Source organism: Chlamydomonas reinhardtii, chromosome 16, assembly GCF_000002595.2.
Source record: "Chlamydomonas reinhardtii strain CC-503 cw92 mt+ chromosome 16, whole genome shotgun sequence".
In the NCBI taxonomy this organism is placed as follows: domain Eukaryota; kingdom Viridiplantae; phylum Chlorophyta; class Chlorophyceae; order Chlamydomonadales; family Chlamydomonadaceae; genus Chlamydomonas; species Chlamydomonas reinhardtii.
The window spans coordinates 6,657,922-6,676,210 of NC_057019.1; the positions used below are offsets into that span (position 1 = coordinate 6,657,922).

General features: G+C 66.8%; 2 protein-coding genes across 2 annotated transcripts; both read right to left on the reverse strand.

The window, feature by feature from the left end:
• Positions 1-741: 741 nt before the first annotated feature.
• On the reverse strand, positions 742-13,127 carry CHLRE_16g671600v5 (uncharacterized protein). Its single transcript, XM_043071172.1, has 11 exons — positions 12,790-13,127; positions 9,939-12,679; positions 9,096-9,697; positions 8,844-8,952; positions 8,162-8,664; positions 7,899-8,007; positions 6,465-7,727; positions 6,135-6,293; positions 5,485-5,961; positions 2,090-5,253; positions 742-1,839 (listed from the first exon to the last, which is right to left on the reverse strand). Exons 1-11 carry the CDS (start codon positions 12,866-12,868, stop codon positions 1,542-1,544), a joined length of 9,504 nt encoding a protein of 3,167 aa, XP_042916174.1. The 5' UTR covers positions 12,869-13,127; the 3' UTR covers positions 742-1,541.
• A 741-nt stretch (positions 13,128-13,868) lies between these two features.
• On the reverse strand, positions 13,869-18,237 carry CHLRE_16g671713v5 (uncharacterized protein). Its single transcript, XM_043071175.1, has 4 exons — positions 17,786-18,237; positions 17,399-17,527; positions 15,021-15,099; positions 13,869-14,641 (listed from the first exon to the last, which is right to left on the reverse strand). Exons 1-4 carry the CDS (start codon positions 18,023-18,025, stop codon positions 14,586-14,588), a joined length of 504 nt encoding a protein of 167 aa, XP_042916175.1. The 5' UTR covers positions 18,026-18,237; the 3' UTR covers positions 13,869-14,585.
• Positions 18,238-18,289: the final 52 nt, after the last annotated feature.

The following is an 18,289-nucleotide window of genomic DNA, read 5'->3' on the forward strand; positions in this document are numbered from 1 at the left end:
CCCTCCATCCTACATATGGTCAAGTCCATGTGCAAGAGGTCAGGGCCGGGCGTTGACCTTTGCATGCGGGCGAGGGGCTGGAGCGTGGTCTGGGCAGCCCGCCAAGCCGCACCCTGGTCAATGTAACCCCACCCGCCGGCACGGGCCTTGCGCGTGCCCACTACGACGAGCCACCCCACACGAGGGTCCATGTAGGCCGCGCATGATGCGGCACAATTACACCGCGGCGAGCGTGGGCTGGGGGGGGGTGAGGCGGGACGGCTGGTACTGCGTGCGCGACATGCCCCATGCTGGTCCGTCCACCCGGCACGAGCCTTTCGCCTATCCATGACCACGGGCCACCCTACACTGAGACCCATATAAGCCGTGCAAGATACGGCATAATTACGCCGCGGCGAGCGTAGACTGGACAGCAGGCGTGGGCTACTGGGCGGCGGAGGGGGAGGGCTGGGGAGGGGGAGGGGGCTGGCGGCACCCCACACCGCCCCACCCCATGTTGTATTCCATAGATAGATATTCACGCTTACTATGCGGAGAACAGCCACGTAGGCATGGGGAGGATCTGGGAAGTCGTTAGAGGCTGATGGAAAAGAGAATTGAAGCCGCGCGGGAACGGGGCGGGGGCGGGGGCGGGGCGAGGCGACCGGCAAGGCCGGGTGGCGAGCAGGGTCGTGGCGAATTCGCTGGCGCCATCGCTATCGATGGTATTTCCACTGCAAGCGTACGGAAATGATGTTTAACACTACGACATTTTCTATAGGAAACAAATTTCCCACTAGATCAGTGGAAAGTTACCTCCCACTGGCTTAGTGGAAACCACTGTGACGATGAGCTGCGGAGCGCGATGCCAGAATTCCACAACCAGATACAACTGTGATTGCAACAGCGCGTTCTTACACTGTATTCTTTCAGCAATCGCAACACACGCGTGTTGCCCTGAGCGGCATCGCAAAATAGTAGTCTCTTTTGGCGCGTTCCGACAACTGGGGCGGCCGCTCTCGCCAGCGCTCTCGCCGTGTTAGCCTTTAATCCAATTGAAATGATGCATTGCTCTCCCGACCATTTCTAATGCTGTGACCGGATGCATCATCGTGGTTCCTCCGCTCACGCACTCCGCATAGCAACACTCTGCCTGCCTTTGACCGGAACCCGCGCCCTGGCAACCGTCAAACGTAGAGCAGGTACAGACCACCCTCGCCAGCGCCCAACGGACTGTCAAATTTCATCCAGTTATGGCAACTACCCTGCCGTCAGCATTCTTGCCCGCATGAAATTTACATACCGTACCGTACCGTCATGGGACACGCGCACTTATCTAATCATGGGACACGCGCACTTATCTATCATGGGACACGCGCACTTATCTATCATGGGACACGCGCACTTATCTACAACTATTCCCAGACCCCGCACGCCGGCCACATGCACCGGCGGTGGCATGCCGCCCGCAAATCCCTCGCCAACGCCCAGCCCCGCGTTGCCAGCTGCCGCCGCAGCATGTGCACGCCGCCGCCGCTGGGGCCGCCGCCGAGGCCGCCGCCTTAGCGGGCGCTGCCGCTGCCGCCCGCCGTAGCGCTGCCGGCAGGGAAGCGCCAGCCCAACGGCGTCGCCGCCAGCCACGCCGCGGGCCACTCCTTGGAGCTCCTGGGCGCGTTGGGGTTGAACCCGGGCCCGCCCGGCTCCGAGTCGGGGTCGAAGATGTTGCTTCGCAGCAGCCGGATCCTTTCCATCCGCCGCAGAATCCTTTTCATCCGCTCCTCGCACCCCATGTCAGGAGGGTAGTGAAGCCGCCCGCCCACTACCTCGTCCAGCGGCGGAAGCTGGTGGCGGTACGGATCACTGCGGTCGGCAGCAGTCGCACGGCGGCAGGGAGGGGCAGGGGTGGAGGCAGGGGGAGGGGCAGGGGTGGGGGCAGGGAGGGGGTGTTGGACAGAAGCCACGTGGGTAACAGTGGCGGGACATGCAGACGGTCGGGCCTGGGGAGGATGGGCACGGTTGCCTGCCATGCATGGGCGCGTGACCAAGTAAGCTGAATTACAAGGTATCCCCAAACCAGACATAACCAAGCAAAGGAGCCCTTTCGGTTTACCTGAATGGCTCGTAGCGCCCAGAGCTGCAATCACCGCCGCGGCCACCAAGCCTGCTGTTGCCGGCGCCGCTGCCGGCTGCTGCTGATGCCGGTGACTCCTTGGCCGCCACGTCACGGCCGGGCCCGCTGCCTGCCGCGCGCCGTGCCTCTCGGCCCTGAGCACCTGCGTCCCCCTCGCCGCCACCGCCAGCACACCGGCCGCCCTCTGCTTCGGCGCGGCGGCGCTTGCCCGACTCCGGGCTTGACCCCGCTGCCCGCTCGCCATCCTGCGCCTGGCTTCCTGACTGGCCAGGACTGCGCCCCCGCGGGCCAGGCTCCGGGTCCCGCTCGCGCCCCTGGCCGCGGTCCCGGCCTCGGTCTGAAGCCTTGCCGCTGCTGCGGCCCGGATCCCGCTTTGGCTCCGGCACTGGCTTCGGCTCGTTGCCGCTGACGCCGCCGCGCGCTCGCCCCTCCAGGTCATGCTGCCGCTCCTGCTCGCCCTCATGCCGGCGCTTCTGCCCCCGGTCGCTATCACGCTCCCGCTCTCGCTCCTGCTCCCGGCCGCGTGTAGACTCCTTCTCGTCATGCTTGCGTTGCTGGTCATGCTCGCGCTCACTGCCGCGCTCCCGCGTCTGCTCCGGCCCGGGACCGCGCTCCCGGTCCCGGCCCCTGCCGCCCTCCTTGTCCCGGTCCCGCTGCCGGTCTCGCTCGCGCCCCGGCTCCGCCGTGCGCTTTCTCTCAGGAGACCGGTCGCGGTCACGCTTGCGGTCAGCGTCACGTGGCCTTTCGCGCCCCGAGCTTCGCGCCTGCGGCTGGTCACAGTCGCTGCTGTTGCCCTGCGGCTGCTCATCCCGCCCTCGCTTTTTATCGTTCGGCTGCTGCTCCACGCCCAGCCCTTGCTCGCGCTCCACAGCTGGCTCCCTGTCCACAGCCTGGGCCTGCGGCAGCGGCAGTGCTGCTGACAAGAGTGCGGAGAGCGAACCGGCCTGTCCTGGCGGCTGCTCGCGTGGGGACGGAAGAGGCGGCTGTTGCGAGGGCTGCAGCTGCGGTTGGGGCGACAGCGGAGGTTGTGGCTGCTGCGGCTCTAGCGGCCGTGGTGGTGCCGCCGCTGGCGGTGACACCAGTGGCTGCTCGGCCGGCTGCGGCTGCGGTGGTGGCGACATGCGTTGCACCGCAGACGGAGACCAGACGATTGGCGTGCACCCGGTGCTGGACCGTCGCCGCATGGTCCCTGAAGCATCTAGGCCCTCCTGCTGCTGGTGCTGCATTCCTCCTGCCTTGTCCTTGCCAGTTTGGCCTTGCTGCGCAGCCTGTGGGCTCCTCAATCCAACGTCCGGCTGCAGGGCAGCCCCCGCCTGCCCCGCTGTCTTGCTGCGATGCCTTTGGCTGTCGGTTCCACCGCGCTCTTCACGCGGCCGGGATTCCTGCCGTTGCTCGTTCGTGTCAGGCACAGACCGCGGCGTGTTAGAAGCCGTCGGAGCAGCTGCGCCCGCCAGGTGTGGTGGGAGGAGCGACGGAGACAGCGGCCGCAGCGATTCCTGCTGTTGCTGCATCTGCATCTGCTGCAGCTGGCCCTGCGCTAACGGCGGCGGCGGCGGTAGTGCCTGCTGCTGCGACTGTGGCTGGTCTCTATCGCGGCCCGTTTCCGCATCACGGGACGCCTGTTTGTCGCGCTCCCGCTCCCGCTCCCGCTCCTTGCTGCTGTCTTGCCGCCGAGCCATATCTGTCCGGTCTCGGTCGCGCTTCCCTTGACGTTCCCGATCGCGGTCACCGTCCCGGCTGCGGTCTCGCGCTGCAGGCTTCGCTGCTGCCGCCGCCGCCGCAGCGTCCGCCGCTTTTGGCGTGCCTGTGTTATGACCAAAAGCACCCAAAGATGCGGGGCGAGGGGAGGGCGGCAGCTGCTGCGGAGCTGCTGCTGCTGCTGGTGCCGCCATCGTCGGCGCTGCCGGGCTTGGTCCTGTGGCCGCTGTTATCGCTGCCGCCGCCGCCGCTGCTGCTGAGGGCTCGCTGCCGCCATGGCCGTCAGCCCGGTCGCTCTTGCTGGGTTCCGCTCCGCGTTCCTTGCCACGCAGCGACTGCTGCGACTCTTTGCCCTCGGCACGCTCTTGCTGCTTGCGCTTCTCCCTCTCCCTCTCCTTCTCCCTGTCCCTGTCCCTCTCGCGCTCCTTCTCTTTCCCCCGCTCTTTGTCCCTGTCCTTATCCTTCTGCTGCTGCCGCACCTTGTCGGCATCCATGCCGCGCTGCCTGTCGCCACTCACGGCACGATCCCGGTCCCGGTCCCGGTCCCGGTCCCGATCCCGGTCCCGGTCCCGGTCCCGGTCCCCGTCGCGCTCACGCTCCCGGTCCTTTAAGCGGCCGTCGCCGTGCTCCTTGTTGGCGCTGAGGCCCTGCGCCCCATCCCGGCGCCGGCTGCGCTCTTGCTCCGGCTTCTGCCGGCCGCCCTCGCGGTCCCGACCCCGGTCTCGGTCCCTGGTGTCGCCACGCTCCCACTCTCGCTCCCGCTTGCGCTCCCGATCGCGGTCACGGGCCGCGTCGCAACGGCCGTCGCCGCCGCCAGCTGCGGTCGAGTCGACGGCACGCCGCCTGTCGGGTGTTGCGTCAGCTGTGGACGTGGTGGCTGCCGGCGGCCGCGTCGGTTGGGCTGCGCCGTTGTCGGGCGTTGCCGCAGGGGCAGTGCCGCTCGGCGTCGTGACAGCGCCCCTGCCGCCTGCGTCGTCGCGCTGGCTGGCGCCATGTTGCGGCGAGCAAGGCAGCGACAGCTGTGGCGGCGGCAGACCCTGCTGCGGCTGCGGTGGCTGCAGCGGAACCGCTGCTGCAACTCCTGCCTCCCCACCAGCACTGCCCGCCTGCACCGCAGCCGCTGCTGCTGCCGCTGCCGCTGCGCCTGCCGCAGCCCCCTGGGCGGCTTGATGCCACGCCGCCGCCTCCTGGGGCAGCGGGAAGGCCTGCACCTCGCCGGGCAGGTGCAGCAGTGCCTCGTGGCGTGCCAGCGAGGCCTGCGCGTCATCCAGCGCCTCCTCCGCCGCCGCCGCCTGCGGCAGCCTGTCCTCGGCCACCTCCCACCTGTCCGCCACGGGCGCCCACCAGTCATCGCCTCGGTCCAGGAGCAGCTGCTCGCCGGGCCGCAGGTCGCGGACGGCCACCAGCACCGGCAGCACCACGCCACGCACCGCAACCGGCACCACCTAGCAAATGAAGGAGTGAGGCGGTTCCAAGGGAAACCTCAAGAAAGCTCCAAAGGGCAACGTGCATGGCCTCGGGTTTCGGGTCACACGGCGTATGGGCAGCTAGGGCGGAGCTGCGTGAGAACAGCCCGCAGCGCAGGGCGCTACCGCAAGACAGTCCCAGTCCGCCGTGTCACGCAAAACCGCGTCCGCCCCGTCCGCCTGCCCGCTCCCATCCCCGCGCGCACCCACCACGCAGTTGGCCTGGCGCTCCTCCTCCGGAGGCTCCGGCAGCTCTAAATCATCCGTCGCGTGCCGCCGCTGCCCCGGGTCGTTCACCAGCGCCAACACGCTGCGTGCCGCCCCCATGCTGAACAGCGTGAACTCCTGCTGCCGCGGCGCCGGCAGCTGCGAGTGCATGCTCTGGGCGCTGTCCGGGGGTGCGGTACCTGTGCCTGCTCCGGCTGCTGCCGCGGCTGTTGCCCGGTCCGCTGCCGCGGCTGCTGCTGCTTTGGCGGCAGCCGCCGCGCCCGGCGTCTCCGTCAGCTCCGGCGGGTAGGGCAGGCGGTAGGACAGGGACAGGAAGACCCACACTCCCCCAGTCTCGCCGCGCCGCCGCAGCTCCAGCAGCAGAGGGGGGTCGCCGCTAGCTGGGCGGTGGCTGGACGCCGCGCGCGGGTGGCCCGCGTAAGCGAAATTGTACGCGTCCTCAGAGCCGCCCGCAGTGCCCTGCGGGGCCGCACAGGTCGCGGGTGCGCGCGACATGGAGCGAGCAGATGCCTTACTTGCGTACATCCCACCTTTACTTACGTAGATCGCACCTCTGCCCGCTTCATGACGACGCTCAAAAACCCGCCTTCTGACCCGCCATATTTGGGACGTCAAGGTACGCATGCGCTCACCTGCAGCACCCAGCCAGGCATCACACCCAAGGGGTGGAACTTCCGGACCTCCGTGGTCACGCACGCGCCCAGCCCGCCGCGCCGGGCGTCGCGGCACGCCACCACGCAGGGTAGCGTCACGGGGCCGCGCGGCAGCGGCGTGGTGGCGTCATACAAGTCCTGTTGTGGGAGGACGAGGGTGGCCCAGGTTCGCTAATATTCCGTTGCAGAACCCTGTTGCAGTGGTCAAATGTCAATCAAGCGTCCATATGGACACATTGTCCTGGCTTGTTTGGGATCACGTTCGGGGCGTGTGCGGTGTTCCAGACTGGACAATACGCTCGAGCGCACCTTGAGATTCAGCAGGCTCGCAAGGCGGCGCTGAAGCACACCGGTCCTGGTGCCGCTGCTGCTGCCGCCGCCCTCGCCGCCCCGAAATAGAGCATGCCAAGGCCTCGGCTGCGCCGACGCTGGCAGCGCCGCCTGCTGCCCATGGCCTTTGTCTCCCTTTCTGCTGCCTCCACCAGGCAACGGCGCGATCTCGACTGCGGGCGTCTGCTCATTGCCGGCGTGGCGTCGTAGCCAGTCCGCCCGCCCGGCGCGGGCGAAGGCGGCCGCCGCGGCAGCGCCACCGTCCCGCCTGACCGCAAACACGACGCCGCACAGTCGCAGCGACCCGTCGTCTTCAGCTTCCGTGGGCACCTCGCGTGCTGCTGCCTGCGGCGCGCCGCCGCCGGCCCCCGCAGCCTCCGCGGCACCAGGCAGCAGCCGCCTCCAGCGCATCTGCTCCAGCGTGATGGTGCCGGCGACCTGCTCCCACTGTGCATCAGCGGCGGCGGGCGGCGTGAAGCTGGCGGGGTCGGCGCCGGCCGGCACCCAGCCGTCCGGGTCGTGCACGCAGGCGGCGGCGCCTGCCGCGCCAGCAGCCGCCGCGGTGCCGAGGCCGGGCTGCTGTAGCGGCTGGGGCTCCTGGGGCGGCTTCCGCTGCTGCTGCTGCTGCTGCTGCTGCCCTGTTGCGGCGTCGCGGGCCAGCGGCGGCGGCGAGACGCTCGGCTTGGGGCGCGCAGGCGCCACTGGAGCCGGCGGCGGCGCACGCGGCCGCGGCGGCGCGCCGTCCTTGGCCGCGGCCTCGCCTTTGCTGCCGGCAGACCTGGCGGCTGCCCCGCCGTCGGCACTCCGCGGGCTGGGGGCCTCCCGGCTGGTGGTGGCTGGCGCCGCCGGCGCTGCGGCCGCGACCCCGGGATCCGTCACACCACGCGCCCCGTGTGCCACCGCCACGGCAGCCCGCCGCGCCAGTCCTCCCGCTGCTGCCCCGGCACGCTCCCCCTCCTGCTCATCGTCCTCAGAGCCCTCCTCGCCCTCATCCAAGCCCTCATACGCGCCCTGCTCCTGCCCCGACTGCTCGTCAGCTACGGCCGCGCCCCGCGGCCAACGCCAGAGGCAGCGCACGGCGTAGTGCGGGGGGGCCCGCCGCGCCGCGCCCGCCGCCAGCGGCCGTCCGACATTGTCGCAGGCTTCCAGGACCAACTCCTTGCCGACCGCCAAGCCCAATCGCTTGCGCATGTCAGCTGGAATCGTCATGTACAGGTTAGCCCTGCGGCTGCATAATTTACGCTGTGGAATGCAGGCGGGGAAACAAGGCGGGGCGTTGGTGGGCCAGCGAGAGCCGTCGGAGCGCATTGGACGCGCTAGCAGGTGGCGGTGAGGGTGCGGAGCAAAGTGACAGGCGTGGCGGGCGGGACGTTGGATTCCAGACTTGGACATGCAGGGAATGGCGCGGCTCACCGTAAAGGTTTCCTTCGTCCGCCCAATGTGCAGGACCACGGAGCTGCCTATGCCCAGCCCGGCGAACCCGCCGCCCGGACAGCACCATGCCTGGGGGATGATGATGCACCTGCGCCAGCAAATAACAACACAGAAAGGGCCGGCGCGTGTTTGCACCACCACCCCTTGAGTGACCGCAGTTGCCAGGAGCTTCGTCCCAAGCCGAGTGACGAAAGCTATCAGCCGATGCCTGCCAGTGTGGGAGTTCATGTTAATGCGCTTACCCGTCGGCGTCGGTTTTCGACAGCACCTTGCGAAGGGCTGCACCCGCCTCCGCCGCCACCGCCGCCGCAGCCCTGTCCCCGCCATGCTGTGCCGCCGCCGCCGCCGCCGCGAGGCGCCCAGATTGTGGCAGCGCCTCCACGAGCACCTCATCTTCGCCGTCCAACACGGCCTCATCCTCGGACTGCAGGACCTCATCCTCATCCGGCTCCTCATCCTCGTCTTCATCCTCGTCCGTCACCGCACCCGCGGCCCCTCTAGCGGCCGCGCCGGCATTGCCGGCGGCTCGGCCGGACCTGCCATGTAGTCCCGCCCCGTCGGTTCTGGTGCCCAAGACCTCCAGACAGAAGTGGCGCAGCGTCAGCGGTGCGTCGCCCGGCCGCAGCGGCCGGCCGTCCGTCCCGCACGGCGCAAGCACCAGCACGCGCCCGCGCTCCATGCGCAATGCATCCTTCAGGGCCTTGCCGACACGAACGCCCAGTGCGCCCGAGAGGCCCACGTTGGCCTGCGCGTAGCGCATGGGCCGGAAAGAGCTACTGACGGGTGGAGCGTCAAGCGTAGGCCCTAGCACAGTGTTTTGTTGCGCGTGCGGTCACGCAAGTTGTCACGTGTCAGCATGTACACGCGGCTCGAGGGTAGTTACCCCAGGAGTCATAGCGCTTCGCCAAAGCGCGCCGCACGTACCTGCGTGAACTCGGCAGAACCTCGCGCGTGTAGGCACAAGGCCTGCCCCCTCGTGGTACCCGCCATGACTCCTCCCGCCTTCAGCCACGCCACAGGGAATTTGACCTTCCTACAAATCAGAGCATGCCCGCACGCGTGAAGGACATGCGTTATCCTAGGTATGTACAGATCGGCATTCCTCATCAAGGCCCTAGAGTAATGCATGCTCTTGCCCGACTTGAGCCTTGTACACAGTCAAACAGCATTACGTACTGTGCGCAGTCGGTTTTGGTGAGCTCCTTCATGCAGGAAATGTTGAAGGCGGGGAATCCGCCAGCCACCGCGCCAGGCGCCGGCACACCGCCCACAGCAGGGCTAGCACCGGCAGCTGGATTGGATTCCGCGCGCTCCATCCCGTCGACGCCTTGACCCTCTTGCTCCGCCTCCTTCTGCTGCTCGCCCTCCTCCGCAGCCGCCATGTGCGCATCCGCCTCCCCCGCATCCGGCACTGCGGCCGGCGACCGCGCCTGCGGCCGCCGCTGCGGCTGCAGGGGCTGCTGCTGGTCCGCCCTGGGTTGCAGGAGCGCGACGCCGCCCGCGGCGAGGTCAGCCTTACGCACGCACCACACGGTGAAGTGCACGGGTGGCACGCTCCAGTCAGCTGCCATCCGGGCCGCCGCTGCGGAGGCGTTCTCATGCGCCTGTGCCGGCGACACGGCTGCGGCGGTGGCGGCGGCGGTCGAGGCCCAGGGGGCGGGCGGATGCAGGCAGCGCGCAAAGACGAGTGCGTCGCCGACCGTCGGCTTGTAGTGATCCAACATGGCTTTGGTGTCGTGCAGGCGCTGAGCGCTGTTGCCGTTGCCGCGCACGCGCATCTGCGGGTGTAGGTGCACACATGCAGCGTTGGCGCGACGTCAAAGCACCGGCCTGAAGACGGCCCCAACGGCCAGCGCCAATTCCACGCGGCATGCAGCAGGTGCGGAAAACGCGCGGAAAAAGCAGCACGCGTGTGGTATTCGAGCCACGGTGCGATGCCGGGGCGATGCCTTTAAACTCCCGGTTCCCCACACACGATTCCTCCTTGCAGCTGAACCTACAACCACTGCCAAAACCTACCGCCCAGCTCCCGCCGCCTGCGCCGTCGTGCAGGATCACAGGCCCGCAGAAGGGGTGTTCCCCGTTATCGGCGTGTAGGCCGTGGAAGACTCCGTCCTCGCCAGTCATGGCTGACGTAAAGCAGATGGGCCCGCCCTTGACACTGTCCACCTCCGAGTTCGACAGCTGCTTGCTACAGAGCCTGTCCAGACTGGCTCCTGCGCCGCCGCCGCGTCCGCCACCACCCATGAGGAGCGGCGGCGGCTGAGGCAGAGCCCGCGGCCGAGATCGAGGCGTCGGGCTGACCGACCCGGCCGGCCCCTGCGGCGTGGCTTGAAGCTGGAGCGGCGCCGGCTTCGAGCGAATGGCGCGCTCTTCGGATAAATCTGGGGTCGTCTGCGGCGGCGGCGGCGGCGGCCTACGCGGCACGGCGGCGCGGGCGGCGGCTGTGCCTTCTTCAGCTCCCTTGGAGTCTGAGGGTGACGGTCTCGCCGCGACCTTTTCCAAAGTGGGCTTCCGTAGGGCCGGCGACGCGCCCTCGGCTGCAGGCGCCGCCGCCGCCACGACAGCCCCGGCAGAGCCGCTGGGTACACGGCCCTGCTGCCGCTCCCACTGCGAGCCCGACGCCTCCTCGCCCTCCTCCTCCCCGCCGTCTCGAGACGCCCGAGACCCCTGCGCCCCCGCGCCCGCGTCGCCAGGAGCCGCCGAAGTCGGGCCCCGCCCTCCGCTGGTGGTGATCACAGCGCCCACGGTCTCGCCACTGTAGCGGTCGCCGCCACCACCCGCGCTCCCAGGCGCAGCGACTGAGCGGGCCCCGCCGCCACCGCCGCCCAAGCCGCCCAGCCCACCAACGTTGCCGCTGCTGCCAACCTGTGCAAGGCCCGACAGCTCCGCCAGCGGCGGCGGCGCCGCCGGCGCCGCGCCAAATCCCAACGCAGGGTGCCGGCTGCCTTGCTCTGCGCCTCCGAGCCCAGCAGCCCCTGCTACCGCGCCCGCATGCACGCAAACGCCGGCGCTGCCGCCCGCGCCCGCGCCCGCCGCTGCTGCGTCCGCCTCCTCGCCAGCGGGCCTGAGCAGTGCGACAATCTCGTACGGCCGCGCCGGCCTGGGCGGGTCCGCAGGCCCGGAGGCGCAGCTGCCGTTGGCTCGCAGCAGTGTGTAGCGGCCCCGCGGCACGCCCTCCACCGGCTCCCTGATGAGTTGCAGGCCTGCCGCCTCGGGCGTGGTCGGGTCCAGAACGCCGCCGTCCGCCGTCAGCCACCTCGAGGGGCCGTTCAGGCGGATGCGCCACGCCGCGTCCTTGCCCTTGCCCTTCGCCTTGCCGCCCGCGCCCCTGCCGGCCGCTGCCGCCCCGGCCGGGGCACCTGCGGCGGCGGCGGCGGCGCCGCCGCCCGTGACCTCTTGCAGCGGGCGCAGTGTGTCCGCAGCGCTCAAGCCGAGGACCGTGAAGAGCACTGCGCCGGCCCCGTCGCCGTCCGACACAGGCACCATGTCTTGAGCTCCGGCGCCCGCGCCGCTGTCCAGCACCAGCGGCCCCAGCTCGGCGACGCAGGTGAGGCCCGCGGCGCGCAGGTCTGCCGGCTTCAGGGCCAGCAGCTTGCGACGCGGCGCGGCAGGGTCGCGCGACGGCAAGACGGTGACTGTGAAGTGAATGGTAAAGGCCCGGACGCAGTGGCCCGCACGCAGGGCGTCCAGCTGGTTCCCGTCATGCGGCGGTTGGCCTGCAGTCGCTGGCTGGGGGGCTGTCGCGGCTGCGGCTGCGGCTGCGGCTGCCCCCACCGCCGGTTGGGTTGCTGCCGCCACCAGGGTGGCTTCTGCTGCGTCTGCTGGTGCCGCTGCGGTGGCAGTTGGCGCCGCTGCAGGGTCGGACCCCGCGGCGGGTGCAGTCGCCGCAGCGGGCTCCCCGCCAGCGTCCGCCATGTGAGCCTCCACCAATGCCTGCTGTGCCTGCGGCGCAGCTATGGGCGCTGTAGCTGCGGGGCTGGGTGCTGTCGCAACCGCAGCTGCCACCTGTGGCGGCGCGGCAGAGGGCAGGACCTCCACCGCAGCGCTGCCGGCGGGCGGCGGCGCTGCCTCTGGCCCCATCGCGGCCAGCAGCACGGTTTGCAGGGACGGCGGCGAGACGGCGAATGCAGACGCAGCCGGTTGCTTAGGCCCCGGCGCAGGCTGGAGCCCGCAGCCGCTCGCATGCACAGCGGCAGTCGCGGCCTCGGGAGCCGCCGCAGGAGGGGCTACAGCTGCGACCGCGGCTGGCACCGGCTGCACCTCGTGCGAGCCAGCCTCGGCACCAGCTGTGCCACCGCCCGCGGCGGCGCCAACATTTGCAGCAGCCGGGGCGGTGTCTGACCCCAGCGCAGGACCGCCCCCTACTACGCCTGCCCGTGGTGTTCCTGCATCCGCCGCCGCCCCAACCGCCGCGCCCACGTCACTTAATCCGACCACCTGGACTGGCAGCTGCTGCTGGGGCTGCTGCGTGGGCTGGTCACGTGGCTCCGACTGTTGGCCCGCCGATGGCTCCACTGGCGACCCAGCCGCACCTGCAGCGACACCGGTGCTTACAGTCTTGGCAGGCGACAACGCAGCCGCCTCTGGCACCGGTGCCTGCCGCGGGATTGCGAATTTGTTCTTGCGGTGGCGGCGGAGCAGCGCCAGGGAGCTCACATTGGCGAAGTCCACCGCCGGGGCTGCAGCTGAAGGCGCAGCCGTAGGAGGAGCTGTAGGTGCAGCTGAAGGTGCAGCTGTAGGTGCAGCTGTAGGTGCAACTGGCATTTGGCGTGAGAGGTGTAAGAGAAGGCGGGGGCCACAGAGGGTAAGGAGAGGTATGGCATCTGCAGCCTCATTGTAGCGGTAGCAGGCAGCTTTAACGACTTACGAGCGGTTCCCGCCGGATTTCCACAGCTCCCCTTCGCTCCACCCTCAGCCGATTGAGAGTCCGCAGGCTGTACATCCATGGTCAACTCGTTGTATTCCAAAGCTCAAGGCATGGCACCTCGCTTGCGCAACTCTCCCGACAATGGCGCACTCCCCGGCGAGCCGTTCCGCCGCATCATAGCAACTATGGAGTACATGCAATATTTAGGCATGCGTTTGCATCGCTAATTGCAATAGGCACGTCTTGCCGAGGCAAGCCTATACACGGCGGATATTTCTTTCGAGGGCGAACCTAGCCAGGCGTGGAGTACGTTGGTTTGAATGTTGTTTGCGTAGAAAACTCCAGATGTGGCTACGGAGTTGCGGAAGGGATGAATTTCTGCTGAACCCCATTCCAGGCCCAGCCCTGGCCCTGATAGCCCCGACCGCTCCCGGGGGACTGTTTGCAGGCTTGCCGTTATCTTACAAGGTACCAGACTTCCTGCCAACAACGTCAGATACCGAGAAGGTTGCAGGTCTGGGCGTTAAGCCCAGGAATATCGGCATGCCATTTCGTAACCAGCACTTTCTGGCAACCCGGTGCACACAACCTCCTCTGTCTCTGCTTCTCCGGTCAGGCCGCTCAAGCGGTCACTTGCTCATGTGGATATGTGCACTTCATTGAGTGCGCGCCTGCATTGGGATGCAGATTCAACTGTAGAACCTCTGCCAGGGGAGTGGCACTCCCCTGACCTCTGCCCCTTGCGCTTACTCAATACGATTCCATCGACTAGAGGCTGTTGCCACACGTCGTACTGCTCATACAGGCCTCACGCGTTTTACTAAGCTAGCATGAACGTCAATGGGGGGGGCTGTGCGCGTTCAGGGGTACACGGTGGACGTTCGGGACAGTCGTTGCGGATGGGCGGGAGAGGACAGTTCGTGCGGGATCTGTGCGGCAGGCACGGTAATTGATGGGGGCGCCTGAAAAGACAGATGAGCCAGTGCGGACCGGGGGAGGGAGCGATTGGACTTGCTGTTCGCGCGACTGAAGATGGAGGGATGGGCGAAACAGGGGAAATCGGTAACGGTAGTGGAGGGTCGGAGAACTTGGTTGGGCGGGGAAAGTAGTGGGAGGAGTGGGAAAAGTGTCTGTGTGTTCGTGGGGCGGCGGGAACGTGGCCCGCCGAGACTGCGCAAGTTCAGAAAAGACAGAATGGAAGGTTCCAGACGAGGCCCGTGCTCATGACGGCTTTTATACGAGCTTTTAGCACACGTCCATCACATCTATATTGCCCAGGGGGCGACTGCGTTGCAATCTCAGCACACAGCATGCCAAGTTATTGCACGCTCGTCCCATGACAACTACATCAGCGGGCAGACGTGATCAAGGACTGGGCGCCAAATTAAATCACGTCAACACTCCGTATACGTTGTTTTTACCCGCCGTTTCCTACGGAGAAAGCACGCAGATACGGTCAATTCAATCTGGAAGCTCACACTTGGCGGTACAAACGTCTAAGTCTGCACACGCACGTCAGGCTGCGGTCACGCCTGAATGCATGAACATGTAACACATTTCACCTTGCTTTTATATCATGGCTATTCACGTGCCAACCTGCTGGGAGTTTCTGTCTCCATCAACCTGCACTTCAAGCCATAGTGTCGCTCCTGCATCACGTTCCTACAGGCCACGCCGCGCGTGGCCAACACGCCAGCACACGCCGGGTTCTGCGCGGACCCGGCCGTGGACCGCACACACCCCCGCCGCATTCACGGTGCCACGAGGCCGCACCCCACGTAGCATACCGCAACACATCACAGGTTCTTGGTGCTGATGTAGTAGGGGCAGACCGCAATGCTGAAGACGTTGCCTGCGGATCGGCAGCAGTCCAGAGAATGGATACCAGTCACCACCGTAATCCACACGCGTAACCCAGTTGCTACAGCCATACGTATCTAGAGGCAGGGTATATATGTTTGTATGTGCGGTTGTACGTTGTATGTGCGCGCGTGCAGCGTGCGGACCTCCCCTCCTCAATCTGCACGTAGACAGTGCCGGCCACACAGCCACTCCCCCGGTCCGATGCACGCCGCTGTCACGTCCGATGAAACGTCACGCCACGTTCCACCCACCCTGCCGTTGAGACTATTCCATTCGTATGGGCTCTGGCTTGTAATGTGCCTACCCACCCACCCACCCACCCACCCACCCACCCACCCACCCAGTCCTCCCACCACGCCCACGCCCACCTGTGATGTGCTCCAGGCGCCACATGCGCTCCCGCGCCCGCCGCCGCAGCACCACCACGTCGTACAGGTCGTCCAGCATCTGGTGGTGGGCGGGTGGGGCGGGGGGCGGGCCGGGGTCAGTCGAGTGGCCGTGGGGCCTTCACGACTACGGACAAAGCACCGGAGCCGGTAATTTCGCATGACCAACCCTTTTCACCCACTGGGTAGCCGAGGTCAGCGCCTAACCATACATACATATACACACCCACCCACCCACCCACCCACCCACCCACCCACCCACCCACCCACCCACACCCACACCCACACCCACACCCACACCCACACCCACACCCACACCCACACCCACACCCACACCCACACCCACACCCACACCCACACCCACACCCACACCCACACCCACACCCACACCCACACCCACACACACACCCACACACACACACACACACACACACACACACACACACACACACGCACACACACCACCATCATGCCGCGCATGGGCTGGAAGCTCTCTGGCTCTGAGACCCTCAAAGTCCCCCTAGCGAAGCTGTCCGTCCGCATGGCCACATCCATGCAGCTGGACGATGTGGCCACGCGGCGGGCGGACCTACACGAGGATTATGAGCGCGCGGCACAGGGCCTCCCGCCGCGCGCTGTGGTGCGGCGGGAGGACCTGCCAGCAGCTGCGGCTGCAACGCTTGGCGCCATTAGGGACACCCTGGCGCGCCTTTGGCAGAAGGTGTGGTGGGAACGGCGACACTTTGAGACGCTGTGGCGGTTGGCCATCGACGCAGTGCCGCTGCCGGGAAACTCGCATATGCCGTTGGCTCGCCGTGAGCCATGCGGCTGTGGGCAACACGGCCATGGGGGCGCCGCGGTGGAGACACACGCCGCCGCCGCGCCCACGCCACGGCAGCACCACTTCTGGGATTGCGCGGTGGCGAAGGCCGTGGTGGCGCAGATCAACGCACACAACCCCGGTCCGGCTCCCATCAGCCAAGCCCAGCTGTGGCTGGTTCAGGCGCCGCCGGGTTTTCAGCAGTGTGTTTGGGACGTGGTGGTGATGGCGGCGCTGGCCGCCACAGAACATGGCCGGGTGCGGCTGCGCGGGATGACGCGCGCCGCAGCGGCCCTGGGAATTCAGACGGCGGCGGCAGCAGCTCCCGAGGCTGCGGTGGCAGGTGCAGCGGAGGCGGAACCCGATCTTGACGAGATCCCGCCCACACAGCTGACGCCGCCGCAGCCAGGCGTCAACCCCGTCGAGCTTGCGTGCGCTCGTGCAGTCGCGGACTTCTGGTCGCGGCTGATGCAGTTTGCGCAGCTCGGCGTGCCCCAAAAGGGCTGGGATGGTGTTGACGCCACTCACCCCATCCTGGCGGTGGTGAACGGTGAAATGCTGTGCGCGATGCCGCAAGCTATGGAGCTGGAGGCTTGAAAGGGATCAGCCCTTAGGAGAAGCGCGTGAGCACTAACATGAGCCACTGAAGCAGTGGCATACGAGAGGGTCAGCGGGGGAGCTTAGTGGGCAGGCGAAGGGTTTTTTTTGTTTTACGCCCGTGGGAGCAGGGCCAGGTTTGCGGGGTTTTTATGCCTGAGAGGGTGTATTGGGTGCTGCAACACCCCGGGTCTTACGGCCTGGACCGGCCTAGTGGCCAGACGCGTTTGTGGCTGCCCTTAGGCATTGTCTGCCCTGGCGTCGAGAGCTGGTTAGGTTGCGGTTGAGGTCGTGCAGGCTGCCGGGTCGTAGGACTCAGCCCCGCAGCCACTGTGGTCGTGCTTTCGCGTGCTGTCACGTGCTGAGTGTTTTGTTTTGTTTGCTGTTTTTGTCTGCCCGCCTGGTTTTATTAAGAGGTAGCTCGCCCGCTGGGTCTGAGGTTGTTACACCGGTAGTAATTCCGCAAGGATTACTGGCGCGGTGAAGGGTCGGAGTGCGTTGCCCTGTGGACTCCAGAGCTGTTTTGCGCTCTGCCGGGGAAACGCCAGGTCACGGCAGCCCTCGATTGAGAGCCCTGTCGTTGGTTATACCAGATACACGATTCACGTGATCTGGCAGAATAACCGTGGAAACCGTAGTCACACACACACACACACACACACACACACACACACACACACACACACACACACACACACACACACACACACACACACACACACACACACACACACACACACACACACACACACACACACACACACACACACACACACACACACACACACACACACACACACACACACACACACACACAGAGAGATACACACACACAGAGAGATACACACACACACAGCACAACGTGACCGCAGCCCGAGTCCCGCACATCCAACACCTGCAACTTTCACCCGGCCCCCTGGGTCCCCTCGCCCCAGCGCCTCACCTCGCGGTTGAGCGCGAAGTGTGTGTGGCGCATAGCGTTGACGATGGAGGCCAGGAAGGACAGGTCGATCACGTCCAGGTCCAGCGGCACGCGCGTCACCGGGTCCGTGATCTGGTACACGCGCCTGCCCTGCATGTGTATGCCACACGTGCCGGTGCATGTGTTCGCGAGCACAGGCATGGCATGGGGTGTTAGAAGAGCACAAGAAAGGGGCGACATCGTGCTGTACACGTGTGTGGGTGCACGCGAGTGGAAGTACAGTCGAACCACCTGAGGAAGTGTGGCAGGATCGGCCAGGCGCAGTGGCCTTGAACACAGGGGTCAGTGTCGCACAGCCATCGCGCAGTCCCTCCCACCCCCGCCTGTGACACACGCGCCGCCACCCACCAGGCTCTTCTCCAACCAACCGTACAACACGGGCTTGCGCAGGCGGCGGCGGTAATGCACCACCCGCTCGCACCACCACGCCAGCTCCTTCGCTCCCTCCTCTTCTTCTTCCTCCTCCTCCTGCTGCCCATGCCCCTCTCCATGCCCGGCAGCCGGCGCCGCCGCCTCCACGTCAGCTAAGAAAGCTGCGACAGCCTTGCGCGCCGCTGGGCGCAGGCGCTGCAGCCGCGAGTCAAACATCGTCATCAAAAAGTAGTATAGACAACGCACGCTGCATATCGGGAAGTGCGAAAGCGGCAAAGCGCGCAGCAAAACTGCACGCGTCCAGAACTGCGGTTGCGAAGGCCATTGCCTCTGAGTCCGTGCTGGCTGGATGTTTTCGTTTGTTAGGGCAGCAGCATGCTCGCCATCAAGAAGAGTGTAGAGTGAGCAGCGGGCCCCTTGCAGACCAATGGGGTTTTAAACATTGATGCCAAAATTTCACAACCAGATCAAACTGTGATT

Coding starts and splice junctions, on each gene's coding strand:
- CHLRE_16g671713v5 (XM_043071175.1), bottom strand. CDS start 18,025: ATGTTTGACTCGCGGCTGCAGCGCCTGCGCCCAGCGGCGCGCAAGGCT. Junction 17,528..17,785: donor GTTGGTTGGAGAAGAGCCTG/GTGGGTGGCGGC, acceptor ATACACATGCAG/GGCAGGCGCGTGTACCAGAT. Junction 14,642..15,020: donor GCGCCTGGAGCACATCACAG/GTGGGCGTGGGC, acceptor GCCGATCCGCAG/GCAACGTCTTCAGCATTGCG.
- CHLRE_16g671600v5 (XM_043071172.1), bottom strand. CDS start 12,868: ATGGATGTACAGCCTGCGGACTCTCAATCGGCTGAGGGTGGAGCGAAG. Junction 8,665..8,843: donor GTTCTGCCGAGTTCACGCAG/GTACGTGCGGCG, acceptor CGCTACGCGCAG/GCCAACGTGGGCCTCTCGGG. Junction 6,294..6,464: donor CGAGCCTGCTGAATCTCAAG/GTGCGCTCGAGC, acceptor CTCCCACAACAG/GACTTGTATGACGCCACCAC.